This window comes from Lithobates pipiens, unplaced genomic scaffold (genome assembly GCF_037356315.1).
Source record: "Lithobates pipiens isolate NorthernLeopardFrog02 unplaced genomic scaffold, aLitPip1_a1.2 Scaffold_23, whole genome shotgun sequence".
NCBI classification, from domain to species: Eukaryota; Metazoa; Chordata; class Amphibia; order Anura; family Ranidae; genus Lithobates; species Lithobates pipiens.
In genome coordinates, this window is record NW_027507785.1 from 60,472,984 (window position 1) to 60,491,084 (window position 18,101).

Genomic DNA, 18,101 nt, shown 5'->3' on the forward strand with positions numbered 1-18,101 from the left:
TCTTCCTTCTTCCTCCTTCTTCCTTCTTCCTCCTTCTTCCTTCTCCTCCTTCTTCCTTCTCCTCCTTCTTCCTTCTCCTCCTTCTTCCTTCTTCCTCCTTCTTCCTTCTCCTCCTTCTTCCTTCTCCTCCTTCTTCCTTCTCCTCCTTCTTCCTTCTCCTCCTTCTTCCTTCTCCTCCTTCTTCCTCCTTCTTCCTTTGTTTTTAAATTGTATTTATTTTTGGTCCATCTCCTTCCTCTCTCCATCACCTTCCTCCCTCTCTCTCTCCATCTCCTTCCTCTCTCTCTCTGTGTGTCTCTCTCGGGCCCTCTGCATCTCTGCTCTCTAACATGACACTTCACTTTTTGAGTTCAAGTCCACTTTAACCCAAAAGTATACCCCCTACACATTCTGTAAAAATGTATCAGGTTTAAGTTTCTATGGGTTACTGCACATTGGTCTTTACCTTTCATAAGTTTCTTTGTTCCTCTAGGCTGTAGCCCCATCTCTTCTCTTTTATAGCCTCCCATTAATGTTCACATTCATTATTGGGGACTTTTTCCTTATCTGATCTAACTGCACTGCTTGCTTGGAGAAGCCTATGTGCTGGAGATACATAATAAAACTGAAAAACATAATGGCTCTTGTGATATTTAAACAATGTTGGGGGGAGGGGGGGATTGTGTATGTGCCTCTTAATGTCGAACAAATCTGAATTTCTATACTTCATGAATGGATTATTCTTTTCCAATATGGGGACATATTTCTTCTCCACAAGGGCAACAGAAAATTGTTTTTGCCAATGATTTAAGCCTCTTTCAAGTGCCAGTAATGAATTGTCTGTTGGAGGCTGGTCTGCGGTCTTATTTACCCTCAGAAATTTTACAGCAGTTGTAACTCAGGTGGCGCGTTCTGTCGGGCCCTTGTTATCTCGTTCGTCTTAAGGCTTTGAATAAACCGGCATTATAAAAAAAAAACTGATGTTTTAACCTTAAACTGATTCTGCTTTTGAACAAGTATGTAAGCCAACTGTGGTGGTACTGCCAGTACCAGTATTACTTCCTTTGTAGTACTAGAGAGCCCATTCCTTAAAGTTTATATCAACCGCCCCCCTATCATTCACACTAAGGACTTGTTTACACTTGCTGCAAAATGTGGCATTTGGTCCCCCCCATTTTTTTTTTATTTTTATCATCACTAAATTAAATGCTTACAACACTGTTTTGTGTTTGGCTTAGCTAAATTATACCCAGTCTTGCCACCTTGGTGCTTCAAGGCATCTCCAAAGCCTCCATAGATGTCTATCACAATGCTTGCTGACAGCATCTGCAGCATTTGATGGGTGTTTATTTTTATTTGTTTTGGAGGTATGAGAAATCCCAGGATGCACTGGGAAACCAACAAGTGAACACGGAAGATGTCATCAGCAGTCACTTCCTGTTCTTGTGTATGTATTTTGGGAATGTCTGGTGCAGACGTCACATCTGGTGTGCAGCAGGAAGGGGAGCAGGGTCTTAAGCGGAGCAACTAGGAGACGGCACATGTGGTGTGCAACATTGGAACGCTATAGTGAGAGGTGAGTGGGGACCGGGGGGAGAGGGGACTGAGTGGTGAAGGAAGGATCAGCAGAGCTGGGGGACCGGAGTGGGAAAAACTAGCAGATGTCACGCGGGGTGTACAGCAAGGGAGCGATATAGTGGAGGAAAGAAGGATTAGAAGATATTGGGGATACCACTGAGCAGAGGATCAGCAGAGCTACTGAGTGGGGGATCTGCTGAATAAAAGGGTATGAATGAGCTGGAGATCTGAGTATAGGGGTATTACTGAGCCCCTTTTAAAACCAATATAGCCAAGCTTCATTAAGGCTTCAAAAAGTATAAAATTCACACGCAAAATGCATGTATGTTGAAGTGGCTTTTTAATGTATTTTAAAACCAAAGCAAGTGTAAATGAGCCCTAAAGAAATGACTTCCAGAGCTGCTTCTCTCTCACCTGAGTTTGCTGTCCCTCCTTGGCATTCGTTCCTGGAGTAGAGACCAGTGATACATCACTGCAGTCTCTTCGCCTACTTGTCTTTCTGCTGCTCCTCATGATGTCATCACCCCATTGCCAGTCTTCTGGATCCTGGAAGAACTCTGCCACTGGACAGCAAAATAGAAGTGTGCGGGTCACCCAGGCAGTGATGTGGGCACACGAGGACCTTTCCACTTTTTCAGTCAAGAAGATAGAAGAGTCTGCACCAGGTGGGTCACATGACTGGATTTAGGTAAGTAATAGGGGCATTTAGACCCTTCTTTTTTTTTTTTTTTTTCTGCAATTAAAATTTCGCCTTTGCTGGGGGAGCTTACAATTGATATACATACATTCACAGAATTTCTCAGGAGTTTTAGATCTGGCTGACAAGAGTAGTATGCCTTCCAGTGTCCTCACAATGCTTCCAAATCCAGTGCAGACAGAACAATGATCATGAACACACAGTGATAATGTGTCAGTAGATGAATAAGATCCTTTAGATGTGTGTTTTCTCCCAAGAAGGCTTCACAAAGTTAAGCCTGCTTTTCACTTTACACAATGAAAATCTTAGATTACTTTTTTTTATAGTAAAAAAAAAATATTCTCTAATTATATTTTGCGTTCTATTTTGTAGGACTGAGAATAAGAGAGACTAAGGAAGTGTATGAAGGAGAAGTGACAGAGTTAACCCCTTGTGAGACTGAGAATCCAATGGGTGGTTATGGCAAGACCATCAGCCATGTTATTATAGGCCTGAAAACCGCCAAGGGAACCAAACAGCTGAAGGTGAGTTTACTGGGGTCCACGCTCAGAATTTAGCATTAAAAAATGTTTAAAGAAATTGAGGTCGGCAAACTGCAGGAACTTTGCAACTAAATTAAAGTGTTTGTTGTTCTAAAATAAAAATGGATCCTGTTCCCTACCCACTGGGCACTTAAAACCCCCTTTCTAACCAGACCAATTTTCAGCTTTCACCGCTCTCGCATTTTGAATGACAATTGCTTAGTCGGGCAACACTGTACCCATATGACATTTATGTCCTTTTTTCACACAAATAGCGCTTTCTTTTGATTTAATCACCACTACTGTTTTTTTTGTTTTTTTGCACTAGAAATAATAAAAAAATTAAAATTTAGTTTAAAAAAAAAAATGCATTTTTCTTCGTTTGTTATAAAATTTTGCCAATTAGTCATTTTTATACATAAATTTTGGCAAAAATGTACACTGCTTCATATGTTTGGTAAAAATAAGCCACATTTGGTCTGTGTGCAAGCTATAGAGTCTACAAGCTATGGTGAAAATCGCTGAAAATTGATCGCACCTGATGTACTGACAGCCTATCATTTCTTGAGACCTTGAAATGTCAGGAAAGTACAAATACCCCCCAAATTACCCCTTTTTTGGAAAGTAGGTACTCCAAGGTATTTAAGAAGAGGAATAGTGAGTTTTTTTTTTTTTTTCCCCACAATTCTTTGCAAAAATGTTATTTATTTATTTTCTTCACAAAATTGTCATATTAACAGTTTTTTTCTCTCATGTGGCATTTGCATACCACAAATGACACCACAAAACACATTCTGCTACTCTTCTCGAGTATGGCGATACCACGTGTGTGAGACTTTTTCACAGTCTGGCCACATACAGAGGCCCAACATGCAGGGAGCACCATCAGGCGTTCTAGGAGCATAAATGACACATGACTTGGCACTGTAGAACACTGATATGGCATGAATTGGGTCACTCATCTGGCAGGGGGACACGAATACTATAAGAAAAGTACCTGAAGCAGCCTCACGCTGCACCTTCTCCCTCCCACGATCGATGTGAGCAACTGAGAGATGACGCCAGTTTTTTTACATTGATCGCTCCGTCGTTGGATGTTAAAGGGCCGTTGTCGTTGGCCCTTTACTGTGATTTGTGACCCGCGGGTCATAGTATGCCCTCCCAGCGTTATCGAGCCACGCTGTAGCTGTCATTTGGCTATAGTGCGGTGGTTAACCGGTTAACGCATTTCATACAGAACAGTGCTTGTTCTGTATCATTTCCTCCTTGTATCACCTAAACAACATGTCTGATCCTGCCAGTTTCTACCCTCCTCTCAAGGTTTACCATGGCAGCAGAGCCCTGGCACCGTGGTCCGTTTATGTGCCTTCGCAATCCGCTGTGTCTCCTACCACCCACCCTCCTCTGTCAGCTCCGTCCACTTCACAATTCTCCCCTCCCACTGGTAAAATAATAGTGTTATGTCGCTACAATCCCCTCTGTTGGATAATATGTGCCACACTGGTATGTCCTTTATTGAAAAAAGGTTGATATCTACTTATTTCAGAGCATATCCTGGCTCTCCCGTGACTCCTCGGCTCTCTCCTCTCCGCTGCTCGGGACTCCCCTCCTCATTGGCTGAAATGGCAGCTTGGCTCACTACTGTGAATCAGTCGGCAAATGAGGAGAGAGAGGGGCCGGGCCGCAGCTCAGTGTCTGAATAGATAAATGGAGCTGCAGACCAGCTCGGGTACCCCCATTGCAAGCTGCTTGTTGTGGGGGCATGTGTCAGGAGGCAGGGGCCAGGAAAACCAAAGTGGGACTCAAGAAGAGGAGCATCCGGGCTGCTTTGTGCAACTCCTTTTTCTCTTTAAAAAAAAAAAACTGGCTAAAGAGGACAATGGGGTGGGGGAACGACCAAGCACTTTTAAGGGGAGTGTGCCTTTTTAAGTGCATGTATACAGTGCATGCTTGCAAATTATAGTAAGATCTCACCCACTTTATAACTGCTGTAAAAATCAATGTGCTGCAACAGAGTTTATAAATGTTGTCGTCCCCCCCCCCCCCCCCCCCCTCCAGTTGGACCCCAGCATCTATGAAAGTCTACAGAAGGAACGAGTAGAAGTTGGCGATGTCATCTACATTGAGGCAAACAGTGGAGCAGTGAAGGTACCATTTTTTTTATTTATTTATTTTATAATTTTTTAATTCTTGTGTGTAGAGGAACATATATATATATATATTTTTTTTTTATGAACATGTTTGCGATTTCCCCTATTCACGTCAATCCATTTTTTAATTGTTTTCCAGCATTAGCAATGCATCAATAATAAATGGCTGCAGATTGCATATTTTTCACACAAAATTTAACTCTAGTTGAATAACAGTGACCAATAAAATTCAAGTTAAAGGATAACTAAACTTTAAAACGAGCTGCATTTTTATTTTATTTTTTTGTCCCCTAAGCTAATTCAGCCACCCCCCATCAAAGATGCATACTTGCACCTTAGTCCTGTGGTCGTGATTCTTCTGTATGTTTACATCCAGGGCCACAAGTCTTCACTGCCCTCTCCATGCACATTACTGTCTCAAAAACGCCTATTAGACCATCTCCGTGGCTAAAACACTGATTATGGATGGCAATGCTGGGCACTGTGCTTGAATAAAACTTTGCAATCATCTGTGTGTTGTTTTTACCGCCCAGCAATATTCCTGCAGCATTCTAGTTTGTTCTGCATGGTGAGACATGCTTTAGGTGTCTTGGCATTCACCAGAGAGGCCCAGAAGCATTGTAGTCCTTTCTTTTTCTCAGCTTTCAACAGGGCAGTAATTGGTGCACGGCTCCCTCTAGCTGTTATCAGCAGCCTGTCAGTTGGGGATTTGGCAGCCATGCGGACAGCGCACCTGTTCCCTTCCTCTAACACTGTTCTCTCTACACCAAACAGAGGCAGGGCAGGTGTGACACCTATGCCACCGAGTTTGACCTTGAAGCTGAAGAGTACGTCCCGCTCCCGAAGGGAGACGTCCATAAGAAGAAAGAAGTGATTCAGGATGTCACGCTGCATGACTTGGATGTGGCCAATGCAAGGCCTCAGGTTGGTGTTGGGTACAGTCTCTTTGTAGAACATGCTGGGAGGGGATGGTTTTATTAGAAGGAAACGGATTGAGATTTGTAGAGATATGGACATCGGGAAGCAGTACAGTGATTTAAAGTAGAACGATAGGCAAAACTTTATTTATTTATTTTGGATAGCAGTAAGGGAGGGTTATAACTCCTATCAGATTTTTGTTTTTTGCCATCTGCATCCTATTGCAGAGATTTCCCATTACTTATTGTCCCATAGAAAAACAGGAAGTGAGAGGGGGAATCCCTGCAAATTGGGGGTATTTCCCTGGGACCCTCCAGGTCACCAGAACTAGTGCCCCATTGGAAGATTTTCACTCGATTTACTTTCTGGGGAATTTCTTTTACTTTCAGTGATAATGGTAAACAGAGGGTGAATCTCCCTAATGGGGGCACAGACCAATAAAAACGTATATGTCCTAATCCTGCTTCACTCTATCCAAAACTAAGAAAGTTTGCCTTAAGTTATACTTGAAAGTGGCGTTCCGGACTCCCGAAGTCAGCAGCTACAAAATGACTTTTAATAAGGACAATTACCTCTCATGGGAGCCCACGATGTTTCCTCTCAAAAACGTCGCTCACCATCCATTTAACGCTTTTGATCCGTTGAAAAAAAGAAGAAAAATTTTCTTTAAAAAAAAAAAAGATACTTTGGAAAAACGTTAAGACCCCTTTCACACTGGGGCGTTTTTCAGGCGTTTTTCAAGCGCTTTAGTGTTAAAAAAGCGCTTGAAATAAGCCTCATCTGCAGTCCCAATGTGAAATGTCAGCGCCCGAAAAACGCTCGTAAAGCGCCGCTTAAACTAGCAGCGCTTTACCAGCGTTTTTTGAGCGTTAATGGGGCGCTACCCCTGCTAGTGGCCAAATAAAGGGTTAAAAGCGGCCACAAAACGCTGCTGCCAATAGCGTTTTTCGGGCGTTCTACAAGCGCATCCCATTGATTTCAATTGGTAGGGGCGTTTTAGGAGCGTTGTATTCACCGCTCCAAAAGCGCTGCAAAGGAGCTGCTTGCAGGACTTTTTTTGACGCTCTGCCAGCGCAGCGCCTCAGTGTGAAAGCACTCGGGCTTTCACATTGGGATTGCAGTTGCAGCTTCTTTCAGGCGCTTATTTTAACGCTAAAGCGCCTTAAAAACGCCCCAGTGTGAAAGGGATCTTGGTGTGAAAGCACTCGGGCTTTCACATTGGGATTGCAGTTGCAGCTTCTTTCAGGCGCTTATTTTAACGCTAAAGCGCCTTAAAAACGCCCCAGTGTGAAAGGGATCTTGGTGTGAAAGCACTCGGGCTTTTACATTGGGATTGCAGATGCAGCTTCTTTCAGGCGTTTTTTTTTTAACGCTAAAGCGCATGAATAACGCCCGAGAAACGCCCCAGTGTGAAAGGGGTCTAAAAACTGCTAATAAACGCTAAAAAAAAAAAAACACAAAAAAAAACTCTGTTGAAAAACTCACTGCAAAGCTACTGAAGTTTTTATAATGTTACTTTAACATCCAGTATGAATGAGGCCTAAACATTAACAAGAATTCTTTGCAGGTGTATTTGACCTGCTTTTGATTTTCTATACACTCATTTGGGAATAAAAGCAGTACAAAAGCCCATTGATGCCACCTCTTAAACGGCCCTGTATTAGTACATGTCGAGACAACTGCATCTGACAAAAGACAAAGTGTAAAGCAGAATGATGCGGTCCTGTTCACATTGGTGTTTCTCATTGCAGGGAGGTCAAGACATCCTTTCCATGATGGGTCAGCTGATGAAACCAAAGAAAACTGAGATTACAGGTAATCCAAGGAATTTCTCTTATATGCTACGAAACTAAAGCTCATCGTCAAAAAAATTTAAATAAATCTATATGTGCATTTGCACATCAGGTCAGTACGTCAATGGTGTGCAATTCAGAGGCTCTGGCAATGTTTACCTCAAGCCTTGGGTCTGTATAAAGGTACAGATCAGGCTGGAGGAAGTGCAGCTAAATTACAGATTGACAAGGGAGGAGGAATCGCTAGCATGTGTATGCAAAGAACTATGGTCATGGGACTTTGTGAGGCATGTCACCAAACAGAGTAATGATACAGGAAATACTTAAAATAAAAATATACATTTATTATACAAATAAGATTAAAAATGTTCTCAAAGTACATGATACAATTATTGAAACAATTCCATTGAAAACTGACATACATATAATTGGAAAAAAATGATTATCATATATAGATTCATGATGGCATATATGAGCAAGTACATAATGGATGTAAATCTTACAAAATCAAACTATTTAAAATAGTCTTCAATGGAATTTTGTTTCAATTGTATCATGTACTTTGAGAACATTTTTAATCTTATTTGTATAATGTATCCATTTTTATTTTATGAATTTCCTGTATCATTACTTTGTTTAGTGACATGCCTCGCATCAAGTGCCATGACCATAGTTCTTTGCATGCGCATGTATACCAGGGATGGAGGCCTGTCAATGTGGTTGGTTGTGACAAATCCATATTTTTCTTGTATTGAATCGTTGGCATCCTCTCTACAAGTCCCATCTACCACAATGGCAGGTGGAACATTTTATAGTCGTTTGTAGTGAACAATCCCCAGCCTTGATGGCGTGATATTTTGCTAAAGCTTCTATGTCAGATATTATACCCTTTGGGGAAAAAAAAGTATTTTGCATGACCTATGAAAAATGTCTGGTCCAGAAAGCCTAATGGTAATGAAAACCATTAGACTTAAAGCAGAACTACACTGCATCTGAGCACCATAAATTAAAAATGCTATTCAGTTAATTTGCAATATTCAAAGCAAACTCCCTCATCCATCCATCCATCCATCCATCCATCCATGTCTCCATGCTCTCCTAGCACTCCTGCCTGTGGCCATCTTGAGTAAAGGCAGATGATTTCATGTAGCATTTATTTCGGAAATCCATCTGCCCTTAGCTCAGGGATGAAGGCAGGAGGGTGTACTTAGCTGAGAAAACTCATCCCCCCCTCACCTCCCCTACTGAAAACTCTTGGGATGTTTAGCATCATTTGCCTAGGCATGAAAACCATGAAGTAACTGAAGAAATGTAAGCAGAACTTTCCTATCTATTTACTGATGTTTGCAGCATAAGGATTAAAAATAGCCCATGTTGATTGAGAGAGTGAAGTTCCATTTTAAGGGTAACCCCATTTGAAGCCTCAGTACTTACTATAATGCAGTCAGTGTTGCAGCACATACTAAGTGACGTAACAATTTAAAATACCCTGTGCTGGAAGCATGCTGGAGAGTCAGACCCCTGCTTTCTCACCAGGGTGGATTTGATTTAATTTGTGTTGATTTAAATCCCTAGTAAAAAGACTTGATTTAAATCCACTCAATTCAAATCATAATTTTTAGCGAGCAAATGTCATCCCTGTCCCACAGCGGCTCCTCCTCTGACCCACTGTTGACTCACCGACAGTCCTATTCACTTTAATGGGACGGCTGGTGATGTGGCAGTGACACAAGGTGAGGGACGTGGCGGCAGCAAGTGAGTGGATGCCCGCTAACGGGCGCTGTCATGATGGATCTGAAATGACAGGTGCTCTTTAAACGTAAGGACTCATTCTTCCTCTGCTGCTCCCCCGCTGGCCAGTTGGTGCTCCCACAGAAGCTAGTGCATGAACTGCCGTACCGGCGGCTGGTTGGCAAGTGGTTAAATTTAAAAAAAAAAAATGTTATCCACCCTGTCTCTCACAAAATCCATTGCCTAGGTCTCCAGCAGTCTGACACTTCTCCTGCACACTGCTTCAGTCAGGGGATGCTGTTAATTGGCACACTAGAATGTCTCCAGCATGCAAAGTTCTTCAACCCCCTGCTGCAGCAAAGTGTCTGTGCACTCTTCCACAGGACTGTAATGACTGTGCTATACTCTCACAAGTAGACTCCTCAGGCATTCTGGTTAATGGAGCATTTAGGGTTTGTGACTTGGGTTGAAACTTCAAATTTATACTTTCCCTTTGCATTAGTGAGGAGGGCCTAGGGAACTCATCATACCCGATATCTACACAATGCCTGGCTTGTTTACTGTTTTTTTTTCTCAGTCAATTTTGGACTACATCTAGCCTGAGTGAAGCTTGGTTACACACATTTAGATTTTTTTTTTTTTTTTTTTCGTTCAATGCAGTGGGCTGAACAAAACAAAAAAAAATAAAAACTGACAGATCGCCATACTAAAGCAAGCGAAGTTAGTGCGACAAACTCCCCTGTGCTGTTGTGTTCTGAAAGGGGGACTGCCCCGCCTGTCAGAGTACACTGATGAGCTCTGACAGTCATTGGCGGCCAGCGCTGTTCGGATGTTGGTTTTTCAACATGCCCATTCAACAGAAGCCAGTCAGGCAGCTGTACACAAGTACCAAATATTCAAATCATGTGCAAATCTTTCTCAACCAGGGTTGGGGGTAACCCTGGGGTTCCTCCAGAGGTTGCTAGAAGTTCTTTGTGCTGTGACCAATCATGGATATTAGTATCCCAGCTACCCTGATCATCATTGTAAAGAGGCAGTTTACCATCCATCCAACATAAGGGACACTTGTCCACTGGCCACTATATCTTTTCTGGCTTCCCTTCATGAGTTTAATGATTATTTTATTGAAAATAATTTTTCATAAAGAACAAGTGGGTGTCATAAAATGATCTGCTCTTGGTTTGAAATTCTCTAGGGATAGCACATTGTTTGTTTATTATCTTCCTATAACTACAATTTACTCATCATACCAATATACCAGAAACTGTAGCTACAATTTTCACTTTGGGGGGTTCTCTATGAACTTAAAATTATTTCAAGGGCTCGTCCAAGTTAAAGGGGGTGGTGTGAGAGACTGGTGTATGCTATGTCAGTGTTGTATAAGACTATGAAATGCTTTCTCTCTTTTTCCCCAGACAAACTAAGAGGGGAAATCAACAAGGTGGTAAATAAATACATCGATCAGGGCATTGCAGAACTGGTTCCTGGCGTCCTGTTCATTGATGAGGTGCACATGTTGGACATTGAATGCTTCACCTACCTCCACCGTGCCCTGGAGTCATCACTTGCCCCCATTGTCATTTTTGCCACTAACAGAGGAAACTGCCTTATCAGGTACTGGGTGCCTTGGGTATTGATCAGGAGGAATGGGCAGGTTAAATATATGAGCTTATCTTTAAAAAAAAAAAAAAGTGTATACACGCACTTTTTTTTTTTTTTTTTTTTAAATTAGTATTTAAAAAATAACAGACATACATTTGCAGCATAAAGTAAAAATTTGATCAGTAGATTGCAGACTGGGATACAGATTTTGGTCCACTTGCAATCAGGTTACATCCCAAAGATGGGTGTAACACAACATGGTCTAAAAGGTGAGGTTAGCCTTTAAAGCCTTATGATACAGGCCACCTCAATTACAAAGACTCAAAAAAATCCCTGATCTTGAAAGGTTAAACGGTAAATTGTTTACTGTGTGTTGTGTTTTATATATAATATATCACATAGAGTTCATATTTTTTATTGGGGTGCAGCCAATAGATGCCAGAGAGAAACACTTGTTTTCTAAATTTATGACTAAATTGTGTTTCACAATTTTTTATATATAATATAGTAAATTTTGCAGTTTTCTTACCCTTACAAGATCAGGGAGTCTTTTGTAACTGAGGTGGCCTGGATCAGAAGGCGGCTTTAAAGGCTAACGTCACCTTTTAGACCATGTTGTGTTACACCCATCTTTGGTATATGGCTGGGTTCACACTGGAGCGGCTACGAGAACCGGATGTGATTCGCACCGCACTGCAGTGCAAATCACATCCGATCTCTGTGCGATGCGAGTTCAGCCATACAGATAGTATGGCTGAATTCGCATCGCACCCGCCGAAAACTGGCACGGGACCCTTTTTTTTGGTCCGCAGCAGAATCGGATCGCATGGGTGTTCACACCATGCGATCCGATTCCTGTCCGAGTTTGCGGATCGCACTGCGATATGCGAACTGATCTGGGGGTGTCATTAACATTTCACTGACACTCCCAGCAGTTTGCATAGGGCAGTGTGAACTGCCGCCGGGAGGCATGCAATGCGGGAACCCGCCGCAGATTCGCGGCGTTCCCGCATCGCTCCAGTGTGAACCCAGCCTATAAGTGGACCAAATTTCTTCCTTCCCAGTCTGCAATCTACTGACCAAATTATTATTATTTTTTTTTATGCTGCAAATGTACCGTATATACTCGAGTATAGGCCGACCCGAGTATAAGCCGAGGCCCCCAATTTACCCCCAAAAAACTGGGAAACCTATTGACTCGTGTATAAGCAGAGGGTGAGATATGCCTGTCCATCCCTGTGTGTGTGTGTCCATCCATCCATCCATCCCTGTGTGTGTGTGTGTCCATCCATCCCTGTGTGTGTGTCCATCCATCCATCCCTGTGTGTGTGTCCATCCATCCATCCATCCCTGTGTGTGTGTCCATCCATCCATCCATCCCTGTGTGTGTCCATCCATCCATCCATCCATCCCTGTGTGTGTGTCCATCCATCCATCCATCCCTGTGTGTGTGTGTGTGTCCATCCATCCATCCATCCCTGTGTGTGTCCATCCATCCATCCGTGTGTGTGTGTGTGTGTGTGTGGCCTTGTGTGTCCAGCCTACCTGTGTCCCGAGCCTCCGTCCGGTCCCGTCCCGAGCCTCCGTCCGGTCCGGTCCCGTCCCGAGCCTCCGTCCGGTCCCGTCCCGTCCCGAGCCTCCGTCCGGTCCCGTCCCGTCCCGAGCCTCCGTCCGGTCCCGAGACTCCGTCCGGTCCCGTCCCGAGCCGAGCCTCCGTCCGGTCCCGTCCCAGGATCACCGCTCTTCGTCGGCGCCCATTCCCCTGTTCAAATGCCGCGCCTCCCTGTCTGTGATAGGCGGAACACAATTTCCCAGCAGTCTGTGTTCCGCCTATCACGGACATCCTCTCATCCTCGTCCGTAGTATGAGGATGAGCGGATGTCCGTGATTGGCGGAACACAGACTGCTGGGAAATTGTGTTCCGCCTATCACAGACAGGGAGGCGCGGCTTTTGAAAGTTAGAATGGCCGCTGTCTGTCTGCTCGACACGCTGTTCGGGCAGACAGATGGCGATGACTCGAGTATAAGCCGAGGGGGGCACTTTCAGCCTCAAAAAAGAGGCTGAAAATCTCGGCTTATACTCGAGTATATACGGTATGTCTGTTTTAATTTTTTTTTAATACTATCAAATAAACAAAAAATTATAGTATAATCCATCTTTCCTTTTTTTTTTTTTTTTTTTTTTTTTTTTTTTTTTTTTTTGCATAAATCTGTGCTGAAACACAACATGTGTACCAGATTGCACAAAAGCTGCAAAACATTATAGGTTCTTGTTTAAATGATTGGTCTGGTGCCAGTCAAAGTGAACTTGTGCTTTGTCCATGCAGGTCAAAGCCACTGGTTTCACTAATAGTAGCCCCGGAAGCTGCTTCTCCTTACCTACTCGCCTGTTTGTTCAACCGCTATCTGCTCGCAATCAAACCTATTACATAACAGCATTATATGCTGATTGGGTACTGTGATTGCCAAACTCTTCCATACAGGAAAAGTGTTTTAGTGAACTAATCTTACTGTGTGCAGTGTTCTGATCCTGTACACTGTTATGGTTTTTCAGGGGGACAGAAGACATCCTTTCCCCACACGGGATACCCCTGGATCTCCTGGACAGGGTAATGATTATCCGGACCATGCTGTACACACCACAGGAAATGAAGCAGGTAAGGACAGCTTGATGGTTTGTGTGATAAATCTTTGTTTTGATTGTTGTAGCCATCACCAAGTGCAGGGAGCCACGATAAGCCAAATCAAAAGGCTTTCTTTAGAAAACTGGATTTGAATCTGTACTAGAAAATAAATTTAATATCTAAGAAAATGTCTGAATCAGGTTAGGCCAATCTGTAATCTACATATTTTTGGTAAAAGAACATCGCAATAAGCGTATGTTGATTGGTTTGTGCAAAAGTTATAGTGTTTACAAAATAGAGGATATTTTTATGGCATTTTTTTTTTTTTTTTTTTTTACTAGTAATGGCAGTGATCAGCGATTTTTAGCGGGACTGTGGCAGACAGATCCGGCACTTTTGAAATTTTTTTGGGACCATTGACATTTTTATACAGTGATCAGAGCTAAAAAATAGCCACTGATTATGTCACCGGCAGGGAAGGGGTTAACACTAGGCGATCAAGGGGTTAAATGTTACCTAGGGAGTTGTTTGTAACTGGGGGGGACTGACTGGGAGAAGAGAGAGATCGTTGTTCCTTATTATTAGGAACAGCAGATATCTCTCTACTTCCCTGACAGAACGGAGATCTGTCTGTTTACATTGACAGATCCCCGTTCTGGCTCTGAGAGGCGTAATCATGGGTCACCGGTGGACATCAGCCACTATGTGCATCGGTGTGGCCCTATAAAGCTATAGCCCTTAAAGCGGTCGCCCATACAGCCATGGCAATTCGTGTAGGTGAGCCAACATGTCGGCGGCTGGTCGGCAACTAGTTAAAGGATAAGTTTAAGAAGGAAAAGAAACTGCGCTAAGGAAAAAATCACACCAAAGTTCGAAAATTAAATCTAAAATATATGTGAAGCTGCAACTCTACTGCATGAGCATATCTTACAGTAAAAAAACAAACAAAACAACTACAGAGCTGCGCTAAATCCAAATTAAGTGTGCAAAGCGTAAATAATTTTATGTGAGGAAAAAACTTTCCCAAACAATTATGTAATTTGCAACTGTAAATCACAACACAATTGAATACATCAATCAGCCATGTACAATCCCACATGTGGCGAACAGAAAAATGTGAATATTGATTATTCAAGGATTCTAAAAAGGAATATTAATAGGAAAAAATATATTGATCCGTGCCCATATGAAAATGGTACAGACAAATACCCAATTTATCAAGTCCATATAAACAATGTGTATATAGAACACCCGTGAGAAGACGTAAAATTTAAATGAGGTCCATCCATAAAACAAATCTTCATATGTAAATAAATTGGAAAGAAATACTGCGCTAAAATTTTTTTAAAACAAATCAAAATATCTAAATGCTGCGGTTAATACGATGTGATACACACCTATAAATCATATAAATCAAAAATTTTAACCGCGCTCTTACATATAATAAATCTTAATACAAAAAATTAACACCCAAAAATTATAAGAAAAACATATGAACAATAATACTGTGTATACACCATAAATAACCTAAATCTAGTAACAAAATACACAATATAAACAAATAAGTGAATGGAAAAAATATACTAAAAAAAAATATTTTTTAAATTCATGCTATAATAAAGTGCACAAAATTTGTATAAACAATCACAGATACTATAAACAAAGTGCTCAAAGAATGTGTATAAACAGTTCCTCATAGAGATGTAATCATGAGCATAACAGTCCAATAAAAGGAAATGTTTCTTCCTAAGAAATCCTGTGCAGGTGTAATAAAAAAGATTTCCTTCACCAACACCGTGCTGAAAGTAGTAGAAATGCACGCTTACCAAATCTCAAATCAAATGGGCATTTATCAGAAATCTCAAGGGGTCATCGCACCGGAGCACCAACTCGTTTTTCACACGGTTGAACCATTCATAAAAGGCAAGTAGAAACTCCCATAGCGTAAATCCGTAAACAAAATCTTTTATTCAATTATAAAAAACATACTCACAAACATAAAGGTGAAATCAGCGTTAAAAAAGCCAGCCGGCAAAGCGAATGCCCAAATGTCACGTGATTTGAGTCAAGCACGTCAAGACCACCCTATGTACGTTTCGCCATATGTGGCGGCGTCTGGGGTTTTTTAGTAATTTTTTCCATTCACTTATTTGTTTATATTGTGTGTATTTTGTTACTAGATTTAGGTTATTTATGGTGTATACACAGTATTATTGTTCATATGTTTTTCTTCATATGTAAATACTGTGATCGATCCACCACCAAAACTTAAGGATTGGCTGCTTACTAAATGCCCATGACCTCCCGTTACAGAATGTCATAGAAAGCCTGTAACAACAATGGATCTCCCAGATATCCGCACACAGTTTCCTTATAATATATAACGTCTGGACAGTGGACAACCCCTCGGTGCTCTCCAGTCAAACAATTGTTGGTCCGAACGGACGTTGACATTGCAACATAAAAAACAAAAGAGCTCCGATAGTGTAAAACCCACGTATTTATTGCATTAAAAAGAGTAACACTTAAAAGCTTAAAATCAAAAGGAGCCTCAAGTCCTCGGCTGATACACACTCGGACAAACCCGTTCCTCCTGAGTGTTCGTCTGCAAACACCAGATGACATCAACGCGTCGCTCCGCCCTACGCGTTTCGTAAGAGATTACGTCATCAAGGGGCCCCTAAAAATCATTTAAATTTTATATCTTCTCACGGGTGTTCTATATACACATTGTTTATATGGACTTGATAAATTTTATTTTTCATATGGGCACGGATTAATATATTTTTTTTCCTATTAATATTCTTTTTTATAATCCTTGAATAATCAATATTCACATTTTTCTGTTCACCATATGTGGGATTGTACATGGTTAAAGGATAAGTTCACCTTTTGGATTTAGGGTGGAACATGTCACTGTTTGAAAATAACGTGGCTGTGTGGGGCTCCGCCCGGCCACATCATTTATTCAACTACCTTTGCAGATGTCGGCTTGTAGTTTCAATGAACTACTATGGTGGTGTTGAATGCTTTGGTGGTTCATTCTCTCTCCCTGACCATACAAGCAGACCGATACAGAGACAAGGCTGCAGGAGTCCTGCATGGCACCCCAGATCTGCTGATCCGGGTGTGCATTGCTAAAGGCTTTAGTTAAAAAAAGAAAAGAAAAAAAAAAGGGTATTTAGAAGAGAAAAAAAAAAGATTAAACTTATCCTTTTAAACTGTGTTGCAAAGGGAGTGTGTTGAGGGTAGAACATGTTTCCTGGTATTGAGGAGGAATTTCTTTGACTTCCCTTTAGACGTACTCCCTCTTCATCAGTGGTAATCTGGCATGTCTGCTGTGCACATCTAAAGAGATGTCAAGGATGCTTCTATCTAACCTCATGTGTTTGCAGACATTTAACAAAAAATTTGAAATAAATTCAAATTAGCATGACCTTTATAATCTAGAACAGGGCTTAAAGTGGTTGTAAACCCTTACAAACCACTTTGACCTACAGGTAAGCCTAGATTAAGGCTTACCTGTAGGTCCAAGCAATATCTCCTAAACCTATATGGTTTAGGAGATATTTGCCCCAAAACGGGCACCGCTGTCTACAGCGCATGCGCTGTAGACAGCGGCGCGCAGGCGCACTGAACGCGGCAGTTCCAAAAATGGAGCTGCCGCATTTGTCGACTCCCGTGCGCATGCGCGGGAGTGACGTCATCGCGGCTTCGCCGAATGACAGCGGCGGAGCTGCGAGACGCCACAAGCAAGATGGATGCGGCGGACTACAGGGGACAGCGCGACTTCGCTGGCTCCTGTGTCAGGTAAGTGACACATAATGGGCTACTATGCGATGCATAGTAGTCCATTATGCTTTACCTTTGCAGGGAAAAAAAGAGGAAGTAAACTCATCAGGGTTTACTTCCTCTTTAAAGCAGCGGTATTAAACCCAAAACCTAAAATGTTTTATATTGCTGCTTACCGATCATTGGATGTGGTGGCTGCATCAGTTTTCTTTTCTTTCAGGGGTCATTAATCAAATAAATTGGCGACATGATTAGGCTGCCTTTCTATTCATTTTATAGTGTGGCTGCATTAGTTTTTGTTTTTTTTAGGCTTTGCCTCCTTTGTTTTAACCTGGTGATCTGGCCAGTAACACACCTATATTAGTGAGGGACCACTCTGGGTGAAGGAGCACAGGATGCACAGAAGACAGCAGCATTGTCAGTCTGGGGGGAAGGGAGTGTTAAAAGAAGTATTTTTTTTTTTTTTGTTCCCCCCCCCTTCATACTTAACTAGGTGGATGCTGCATCTGTCCCCCAGCGCCTCTGCACTGAGAACCGAGCGATCAAACATTGCCAATGGCTCGGTTCTCTCAGCTCCCCGAGCAACAGTTTTTATTTATTTATTTTCCTGTTGGGGATAAAGGTTTTGCATAAATAAAAGCTGATTATTTGAATCACCTGTCAGTGTTTAGTGGTTTGTCTCATTCCTGTAAACTGATGCATTCTGCTGGAGAGTT

At 42.0% G+C, this 18,101-nt stretch overlaps 1 protein-coding gene across 1 annotated transcript in view; it reads left to right on the forward strand.

Annotated features, from left to right (window-relative positions):
* RUVBL1 (RuvB like AAA ATPase 1) overlaps positions 1-18,101 on the forward strand; it is a 43,605-nt gene that overhangs the window by 20,446 nt on the left and 5,058 nt on the right. Inside the window, exons 4-9 of the mRNA XM_077451723.1 lie at positions 2,627-2,778; positions 4,834-4,923; positions 5,700-5,849; positions 7,595-7,658; positions 10,783-10,981; positions 13,524-13,626. Coding sequence (XP_077307849.1) covers positions 2,627-2,778; positions 4,834-4,923; positions 5,700-5,849; positions 7,595-7,658; positions 10,783-10,981; positions 13,524-13,626 — 758 coding nt within the window. The remainder of the gene's footprint in view (positions 1-2,626; positions 2,779-4,833; positions 4,924-5,699; positions 5,850-7,594; positions 7,659-10,782; positions 10,982-13,523; positions 13,627-18,101) is intronic.